This window comes from Capsicum annuum, unplaced genomic scaffold, assembly GCF_002878395.1.
Source record: "Capsicum annuum cultivar UCD-10X-F1 unplaced genomic scaffold, UCD10Xv1.1 ctg79807, whole genome shotgun sequence".
In the NCBI taxonomy this organism is placed as follows: domain Eukaryota; kingdom Viridiplantae; phylum Streptophyta; class Magnoliopsida; order Solanales; family Solanaceae; genus Capsicum; species Capsicum annuum.
In genome coordinates this window covers 11,211-21,578 of record NW_025890417.1, presented here as the reverse complement: position 1 = coordinate 21,578, position 10,368 = coordinate 11,211, and the positions used below count along the sequence as shown (strand labels likewise).

Sequence of the window (10,368 nt, the reverse complement as noted above, 5' to 3'; positions counted from 1 at the left end):
AGAACAGAGTGAAGAAAGGAAAGTCAAGCAACAAAGTGATGGAATAGCAAGTCAGGAACGTGCCTGGAGAATAGGGTAAAGAAATAAAAAGTCCAGAAACAAAGCGAAGCAATCGAAAGCCAAGTAACAAGTTAAAAGAAATTGCAAGTTAGGAGCCCGCCTGAAGAATAGGGTGATGAAAGTCGAGTCAAGAACCAATAGAAGTTGTATTGATAGGATTTGTAATTTCATTTATGTTTTAACTTGTAATTTTCATTTTTGATGTAAAACAGAGCCGCGGACCGGAACCTCGACGGAACCTCACTCAACTCTCCACCTCGGTATAGTCCATCTCCGTCCAATCCTTGGAGATACTTGTTACTTGATCCCCTCATAACTTGGGTGGGTAGGCTGTCCTAAGTCAAGACCTGGTTTTCCTATTTTCTCTTGCTCCGTGCTTTTAAATAAAGGTTAGGATGAAATTCCACCTCGTTGTCTACTGCTTTGTATGAAAACACCATGTGTTTACATCCAAAGGGGGCATGATGTAGACACGTGATTTCGTCCTCTTAAATTTCAATTTTTATTCACTTTTACCCATTCTTATTTTAGCCTACCGTGTACCCTCACCCATGTTATTATACCCTCACAAAATTAAAAAAAATAATAAAATCCCTAACAAAACCTATCCTAACTAATTCTATCTTATCCTAACAACCAACCCAATCAAAATGAACCACCTCCCTACCCCTACCTAACCCTACCCTACGTCACACCCCCTCCCCCCTCTTTTTTCTTATCCAAAAAGAAAGGACCAGGAAGGAGAAAATACAATATATACACACATACACACAAAAACAAAGGGAACCTGAGCATATACGAAAAAAAAGGGCCAAATACCATTATTCTCTCTCCCCGATCCATCCTCTCTATCGCCGCCACCCACCGGCGAACCAGTCCGTCGCCGGCGAAACAGTCACCACCACAGGCGAACACCACCGGCCGACCAGGGATCCGGACACAATCAAAAAAAAAAAAAAAGGAGGACCGAACTCTCTCCTTCTCTCTCTAGACTCTCACTCTCTCTCTCTCTCAACGAACTTCACAGGCGATCAACCAACGACCCCGTCGACATCCATGGCTGACGAAGGCCAGCTCAGCACCGGCTAGCCTTCTCTTCCCCTCTCCCTCGACCTCCAGCTGGGGCGAATCAACCACCAGCAGACCAGCCGGCTCTGCCGGCGAAACAGTAAAGCCCGTCACCGTTTGAACCGCCGCCATCTCCCAGCCGTTCTTTCACTGTTCACCGTCGATTGGTTAGCCGAAACTGTTCGTTTTATTTGATTCCAGCTTCCGTCTTGAATCACTATTTTGGCCATCACCGGAGCTTACCGGAGCTCGATCTGCGTTGGGTTTTGGGTTCCTGGTTGTTTGTTAGGGTCTTGGGTTCATCTGTTTCCTGGTTCGTCATCGATATTGGATTTCGAGTTGTCGTTATCAAATTGCTTCGTCGTTCCTGTTTGGGTTTCGTATAACAAAGTTTGTCTCACTGATTTTGAAGTTGTCCTATTAGTTTTTCCCTATACCAAGTTGGATTCATCGCAATCGAGGTTCTCCGGTTGAGTATTTTGGTCTTCGAATTTCTTTATTATCGACAAGGATAAATTTCATCGAGGTCCATTTCTTCTACCGAATCTTTATTTTATCTTGACCTTTTTTGTGATGTTGTGGGTGTGGATGATTTATTTGTTGTGTGTTTGGTTTGAATCTTCGTTGTTAGTATTCGTTTGACGATTATGACGTGGTGATATGTTTTGATATTATGTTGGAGAAATCGCGATTACTGTGGTTGATTTGATTGAGACTTATTTAATCATGTTGGTTGAAATAAATTTGGGGACGGGAATCGAAAATTGATAAAAGTAAATATTATGATATTTTTGATACATTGTTGATGTTGAATGCGGTATGTTGTCGAGCGGGTAGGCAAACAGTAAGCTCGGGTAGGCAAGTTTAGGATTGGCGTAATGTGGGAATGATTGGAATATTTGTTGAATGTTTTGTTTATCGTATTTGGAAAGTGTATTTATTTAACCGGGGAATGCCCTGAGGTAATTTGTATTTACTCATCGGGGAATTCCCCGAAGAATTTTGTACGCTAAGGATGCTCTTGATCAAGGCCCGAGGCATCGGGTAAAGCATGGTTTAGGACTAGTGTAGGTTATTTCAGTATTTTTATTTCGGATTGTAATAATTGGACTGGACTTTACATTTTTGTTTTGTTTTGTTATTGTTTGATTATTTTGCGTGTTTTTGTGTGGTTTATGCATTTGTAACATCAATTTAGCTGATACGCTCTGCCAAGCGACAGTGGTTGAACCACGGGATTGAGGGGTGCCTAACACCTTCCCTCGGTCAACAGAATTCCTTAGCCAGAATCTCTGTTCGCAAACCAGTTTAAGAGTCAAATGGTTTCGAAAAGGATTTTCCAAAGGTGACTTGGCACATCAGATTATGCCAAGTGGCGACTCTGAATAAAAAAATGCAGATAATTCTTTTCAAAAACAAATTTTCATTTCTTGTCACTTAAATAATAAAGCCCTTTCGAACTTTAAAATGAATTTTTTGGAGTACGTAAAAAGGAGTGTGACACTTGTTATATATGATCCTAAACTATATAAATTCATTTATCCAATTCATAAATCCAAAGATTCAAAACATGACATAATTCCAATATTTTCAGAGAGTATATTTTTTCCAAAATAGAATACTCAAATTGATGAGTAATGCTTAGTTTTTTTTTCTTTTTTCTTTTAGTTTTATTCCTTTTTCAGACTTGTATGGTTGTATTTTGGATTCTATTTACTTTAATAAAAGCACCCCTATGAATTATGATGGTGAAAGGTCAATATTTAAATTGAGTGATTTTATAAAGTCTTTTCTTTTGTTTACTATATTCATTGAAGTGAGGCTTTGAGCAATTTTTTTCTCAATATTTTCCGTATCACTAAGTAATTATATGTCTGGATCCAAAATAAATCATGACCGGCGCCAAGAAGTTTAGGACTCCAAAGCAAACCTCGTCAGAATTTGGGAGAGTTACAGGGGTCTCTCGGGCCTTAGTGGTTCAGGTTGTCCGTTGCGGTCAGGGGCTCCGGCTCGGGTCGTGACAGAATGGTATCAGAGTCGCTCCTGTGTCAACCTTGTCGATGTGGGTCAGAGTTCATATTGAGTGTAGGCAAATCCCGATAAGGTGGGGCAAACCTCAGCGAGGACGCTGAGTCAAACATAGAAGGGATGTTGGGTATATAAGTAGACAAGTCATACACCCTAGTGATGTATTTTAAAGCCGTGCGAGCTTGCGCCCAAAGTGGACAACATCACTAGTGCGTTGGGGAGTTACAGGGGTCTCTCGGGCTTTAGTGGTTCGGGTTGTCCGTCGCAGCCAGGGCTCTGGCTCGGGTTGTGACATTATATAAATTACTAGTATTTAAATTTAGATTTGTAAAACATAGTTCATATAGACAAGTTAGTGATACAATCTCTTAAAGAATGCGCTAAGGTAAAAAGTAGACAAGTAAAAGAGAACGGATAATCATGTGAATAATCAAATTTGCAGGGTTTGGTTAAACTCTATATACACAATCTAATATTTTTGGAGTTTCAATTTATGTGAAACATTTTCATTTTTAGTCAATTATAAAAAAGATGACTCCGTTCGATATTTGATATTTCTCCGGTCTTATTTTAACTGTTGCTTTCGTTCAAAAATATTATTTCATAATAATTGTCATTTAAGGAGTACAAGTCTAAAGTTAAAAATTATTTCTATCTATAACCTTAACATTAATGGCATACTTCCTCGGTTCAAAATATTTGTCATGTTTTTTATTTACACATCTCATAAGAAAAATTAATTAGGAGGGGTAAGATATAATTTTTTTTCTTTGAATATTTTACTTTAGTTTTATGTCATGATTGAAGTATTTGTAGAATTTAAGGCAAAAATATTTTCCTTAAGTATTTATTTATAGTCTTTAAGAACAATTTAAGTTTAGACTTCTTATTTATCCTTAATATAATGATTCATAACCACAAATGTTATTTTTTATTTATTTCGTCCACTTTTAGAAATTCATGTTTCACTCGACATACTTCTTAATAAGCAATACATAAGATGGTAATAATAAATACGGGTGATATAATAAGAGTAAAATAAGTATAAAATGATAAATCATCTCTTGATTTTTCAAACTGAATAAGTAAAATTGGACATCTGTTTTTTTTTTTTTTTTTTGTATAGTGGACAAGTAAAAGTGAATATCTATTTTTTATGTAGCGGACAAGTAAAAGTGGACATGAAAGCATTGAAAAATTGAATAAGGACGAAGTAGATCTAAAATGATAAATTATCTCTTGATTTTCAAACTTAACAAGTAAAGTAAATATCTATTTTTCTTGTAATGGCCAAACAAAAATAAACACACGAAATATTTTAAATCATTAATTTTAAAAGTCTTTTTTTCATTCTTAAATACTCCATGTAAATCAGGCTAAGCCACTTCATAAATTGTAATATACCTTTTAAGTCTTTTTGGTGTAAGAGGAAAAGAAGACCATAAATTGAAATCTACCTAAAAGTTATTACATTCATTATTTTTATTTCATATATTAAACAAGTAAAATAAACATAAATAATACTTAACCATTAATTTTAAAAACTTCATTTCATTGTTAAACTCTAGACCAGTCAAACAATTTCATAAATTATAATATATCTTACGTCTTTTTGGCAAATAACCATAAATTGTAATATATCTACACTAATTACATTCACCAATTCTTAGGCTTCTAATCTCTATATAAACTAACATAATATTTCTTATTTTCTTCAACAAAAAATAATAAACCAATGGAACAACCAAGAAATGTAAACTCAATATTAGAGCTCACAATTCAATCTCAGGTTTTTATTTCACAATTTATTTTTTGGTTATTTAGAAAAAAATGCATCTTTTAATCTTTAAATTATTTATTTATATTTTATGTTCCTTTTTTTTCTTTTTATTTTTTTATAGGATGGTTCAAAACTTTTCTTCCGCATGAAGCCTAATATAACTATGAGGACAATATTCAAATATTACTGTAAGGAAAAACAAATTATTGATTATCGAACAGTTCATTTTGTATTTGATGGTCAACGTATTTCAGCAAGAATGACTGTAGAAGAAGTAAGATCTAAATTTGCTTATAACTTCGATGTAATTTATTGTTTTTTTTGTTTCTCATCCGGTGTTCGGTGCTCGTATTAGAGCCCCGACTAATCCGGATCGCGCGTTGCAGCTCCCAACTTAGTTTTCTCCATATCCAGGGTCGAACTCGGGCCAATTAAGGTGGCAGCACTCCCAACAGAGTTTTCTCCATACCCTGGTTCCCAACTAAGTTTTCTCAGTACCCAGGGTCGAACCCGAGCCCATTAAGGTGGCAATACTCCTAACAGAGTTTACCCAGGGTCGAACCCGGGCCCATTAAGGTATCCTGGAGTTTTCTCCATATCCAGGGCCGAACCCGGGCCCATTAAGGTGGCAGCGCTCCCAATAGAGTTTTCTCCATACCCAGGGTCGAACTCGGGCCAATTAAGGTGGCAGCGCTCCCAATAGAGCTTTCTCCATTCCCTGGTTCCCAACTGAGTTTTCTCAGTACCCAGGGTCGAACCCGGGCCCATTAAGGTATCCTGGATTTTTCTCCATACCCAGGGTCGAACCCGGGCCCATTAAGGTGGCAGCGCTCCCAATAGAGTTTTCTCCATACCCAGGGTCAAACTCGGGCCCATTAAGGTGGCATCGCTCCCAAAGGAGTTTTCTCCATACCAAGGGTCGAACCCTCGACCTCTGACTAAGGGTAGAGCAGCCTCATCCACTGCACCACAACCCATGTTGGTCGATGTAATTTATTGTTAATTCAATAGTTATATAACTTTTTATTTTATTTTATTTTATGAAGGCTGGATTGAAAGATAGCAATCAAATCGATGCTGTGTTGGATCAAGATGGAGGAGGATATGCACTCTAAATATGAAGATTTTTAAATTTTTAAATTTATGTTTTTCAGTAGAATCTAATTTAAGTGTCATGTGTCCAAGTTGACCATGAATATGTATTTTAGATTCACTAAGTTATATCATCTTAAACATGATTATGTTAACTGAGGAGTGGTAATAAAGTTTTTTTTTTCTTTTTGGACTTCTTATAAATTTTTAAATAGCGAATATATGATTGTATTTTGCTTGATTATTGCCATACCCCTTTTTACGTACTCCTAACGATTTATATTTTAAGTTCGAAAGGGTTTTATTATTTAAGTGACAAGAAATGAAAATTTGTTTCGGAAAAGAATTATTTACATTTTTTACTCAGAATCGCCATTTGGCATAATCTGGTGTGCCAAGTCACCATTGGAAAAATCCTTTTCAAAAACCATTTGACTCTTTAAACTGGTTTGCGAACAGAGACTCCGGCTAAGGAATTCTGTTGACCGAGGAGAAGGTGTTAGGCACCCCTCGATCCCGGGGTTCAACCACGGTCGCTTAGTAGAGTGTATCGACTATTTGTTTTTGGCATTACAAAATGTACAAACCACACAAAAGCACGCAAAGTAATCAAACAATAAACAAAATAAAACAATCCAAAAATGTAAAGTCCAGTCCAATTATACAGTCCAAAAAATAAATAATGCGGAAATATAAATCTATTCTACCCTAGACTAATCCTATACTGCGCTCTACCACTTCACTCGACGCCTCGGGCCTTCACCACGAACATCTTCCAAGTACAAGGTACTTCGGGGCATTCCCCGGCCAAATGAGTACAATTTAAACTTTTCGTGCAATAAAGTAGAAAGTACCATTCACGCACATATTCAAACATTCCAACAAATTGCTATTCCTAAATTTGCCTACCCGGCCTACATTTGCCTGCACTTTTACCAGTCTTATCATGATACTACTGCATTTCAACCATATTTATATTTAAACCAAATTAAACCAAAAGTCTTTAATCAATCCAAATTCACCATTTTATCAAATTCTCGATTCCACCCCAATTTTCATTTTAATACTAAATTTTCACAATTCACCATTTCTATTTCAACGATCCACAATCAATTTTTCAACGAAATTAAACAACGAATCAATATCAAAATAACAATCTATCACCAATCAAGATAACATGCATTCATCACCAACAAGTATCAAACAACATCCGAAGCTTAATCCAAACACCAAAGAATAGTAATCAATAAAATAGAAGAGGAAAAGAGTAGAATTGGACCTTTCGATATCAATTTCGTTGATAATAACATTTAAGAAGGCCCGGACTTCAGCACTTGGAACAGAACCTCAACAGAGACATACTCTGACTCGATATAGAAATTTGAAACCCCAAAGCTGACCTCGACAAACTGATCGCACGAAAGGAAAAAAAACAGAAACCCAAACTGAAATCGAACTTAAACTTCAAAACTAGCACCGAGCTCGATGAACCAAAATGGAAATCGCAATAAGAGAGTTAATGAATTCGAAAATCCGATGGACCCGTCGGAACAGTAACAGGAACAATGACTGGGTGTTTTCCGGTGGGTTTTGAACTGAAAAACGAGGACCCTTTGTTACGCTTGAGCTCTGGTAAGTTCGGCAGCAACTGGAAATGGAGATGCGATCTGTAACGACAACATTTCCGGTGAAAAATCAGTCTAAATTTCTTCTCTGCTTTTAAACTCTCAACCTCAGATCTCACTCTCTCCGGTCCGGTCAGTGCAGGCGACGGCGCTGCTGAGGTTGCCGATGGTGGTTACGACGGAGAGGACGAACGGAGGGAGATGGCGGCAGTTCAAATGGCGACTGGCTTTACTATTTCGTTGGGGTAAAGATGTTGGTTTCGAAGGGAGGAAGACGGTGATGACGGCGTTATTGTTGCCGTCGTTGGCCAAACGGAAATGCGGCGCTGCTTTTTCTTTTGGTTTTGGAGAGAGAGAGAAGGTCGGGAGAGAGGGGGGTGATTTTTTTTTATATGCTCAGGTCTTTTTTTGTTACTGATCGTACCCCCTCCGTGAAGAAGAAGATCCAAATATATATGGAGTGTGTGGGTTCTTTTATTGTGAGGGTCACGTGGGTGGGGTATTGGGGTAGGGTAGGTGGGGTAGGGTATGGTGGGGGGTAGGGGTAGGGGTAGTGATGTGTTGTCCAAAATTGATAGGAGGAGTGGTTAATTTTATCACAAAAGAATAATTGGGGATTAGGTTTGTTAGTGGGTTTGTTATTTTTTGTATTTTTATGGGATATAATAATACGGGTGAGGGCACGTGGTAAGACAGAAATAAAAATGTGTAACTTGGATCTTCGGGAGGGACAAAATTAGGTGTCTACATCATGCCCCCTTTGAATGTAAACACGAAGTGTTTTCAGGCAAAGAAGTAGACCGTGAGACCAAATTTTTTACCCGACCATTATTCAAAGAAAGAAACAGAAGGGAGAAGGACAACCGGGTCTTGACTTAAGATATCCTTCCTACCTAAGTTATGAGAGAATCAAGTCACAGGTTTTTCAAAGGATTGGAAGAGGTGGACTATACCGAGTTGGAGAGTCGAGTGAGGTTCCATCGAGGTTCCGGTCCGCGGCTCTGTTATTACATTAAAAATGAAAATTACAAGTTAAAACATAAATGAAATTACAAAATCCTATCTATACAGCTTCTGTTGGCTCTTGACTCAACTTTTATCACCCTATTCTTCAGGCGGGATCCTGACTTGCAATTTCTTTTGACTTGTTGCTTGGCTTTCAATTACTTCGCTTTGTTGTATGACTTTTCATTTCTTAACCCTATTCTCCAGGCTGGCTCCTGACTCGCTATTTCATCACTTTGTTGCTTGACTTTTCATTTCTTCACTCTATTCTCCAGGCGGGCTCCTGACTTGCTATTTCATCACCCTGTTCTTCAGGCGGGCTCCTGAAACTCAAAATTAAAACTAGAACGAAAATTATTTCCAACAAGAATTATAATAAAGTAGTATTTCATTTTTGAAAGCGTTGTCCCATTTTCCAATAAGGTCCAGAATTGAAAGTAAATTCCCAATTTTCAGGAGGGTCTTGAACATAAAGTAAATTCCCATTTTGCGTGAGGGTCCTGAACAGAAAGTAAAAATCTCATTTTTCAGGAGGTTCCTGAACATAAAGTAAAATCCCTTTTTTCAGGAAGGTCCTGAACATAAAGTAAAATCCCATTTTTCAAGAGGGTCCTGAACAGAAAGTAAAATTCCATTTTTCAGGAAGGTCCTGAACAAAAAGTAAAATCTCATTTTTCAGGAGGGTCCTGAACAAAAGTAAAATTCCATTTTTCAGGAGGGTCCTGAACAGAAAGTAAAATCCCATTTTTCTGGAGGGTCCTGAACAGAAGGTAAAAATCTCATTTTTTCAGGAGGGTCCTGAACAGAAGGTAACATCCCATTTTTCAGGAGGGTCCTGAACAGAAAGTAAAATCCAAAGTAAAATCCCATTTTTCATGAGGGTCCTGAACATAAGGTAAAATACCATTTTTCAAGAGGGTCCTGAACAGAAAGTAAAAAATTCCACGGATGTGCATTTCCAATGGTAGCTGAATTAAGTGAAGCGAATTTGCCCCTATTTCAACAAAGAAAATTTGTCAGTTAAAAACTTAGTGGTGGCTTGTAGCTATTTGCTTCTCAAGTATCTTCCCCAGCACTCGTTCCTTTCATCTTTCTTCCAAATCGCCGACACCTGCCCTATCTTACCGCATCATTGCCCCGGATCCAGATTAAGGGAAATGAGTTTAGACTCAAACAACGGGTATCCATTTTACCATGCCCCTGAGGTGCACTCTTTTCCCAAATATGAGTGCTTCCACGGATCCAATAGTCTGTCGGTTGATAGACTTCCTTTGCTTCGTGTTGAATTACGATCATATTTCTTTCCTGTGCTGTTCCTTGGCTTTTCCTCATATAATCGGAAAGACTGGTAGTAAATTTTGAAATCCTTTCTCGCTTGTTTTGACACAGACTTGACTTAAAATGTAAAGAAATGACGGTGACTCCTATTTTGATAAATGACATAAAAAGACAAAAAACATGAATATGTAAATGAAAGAAAAGGGCAATGTCCCATATTCAAAAAAGAAAACTTATCTGAATACGACAACCAACTCCAATGAGTATGACATGCTTTTTTGATTGAGCTGCCTGATCTTCCTATCCAGACTCCCCATTCGTTGTTGAGTTCGTACCTTTTTTCGCTGAGCCGCTTTTTCAAATCCATTGGACTCATACATCACATTCGATTGATGACATCTTAAAAGACTTTCGTCAACAACTCTCTTTCTT

General features: G+C 37.7%; 1 protein-coding gene across 1 annotated transcript; it reads left to right on the top strand.

Annotated features, from left to right (window-relative positions):
* The first annotated feature begins 4,878 nt into the window (after window positions 1–4,878).
* LOC124895088 (small ubiquitin-related modifier 2-like) lies at window positions 4,879–6,221 on the top strand. Its single transcript, XM_047405552.1, has 3 exons — window positions 4,879–4,945; window positions 5,058–5,210; window positions 5,983–6,221. The coding sequence occupies exons 1-3, from the start codon at window positions 4,892–4,894 to the stop codon at window positions 6,049–6,051; spliced, it is 276 nt and encodes a 91-aa protein (XP_047261508.1). The 5' UTR covers window positions 4,879–4,891; the 3' UTR covers window positions 6,052–6,221.
* The last annotated feature ends 4,147 nt before the right edge of the window (window positions 6,222–10,368 follow it).

Coding starts and splice junctions, on each gene's coding strand:
- LOC124895088 (XM_047405552.1), top strand. CDS start 4,892: ATGGAACAACCAAGAAATGTAAACTCAATATTAGAGCTCACAATTCAA. Junction 4,946..5,057: donor AGCTCACAATTCAATCTCAG/GTTTTTATTTCA, acceptor ATTTTTTTATAG/GATGGTTCAAAACTTTTCTT. Junction 5,211..5,982: donor CAAGAATGACTGTAGAAGAA/GTAAGATCTAAA, acceptor TATTTTATGAAG/GCTGGATTGAAAGATAGCAA.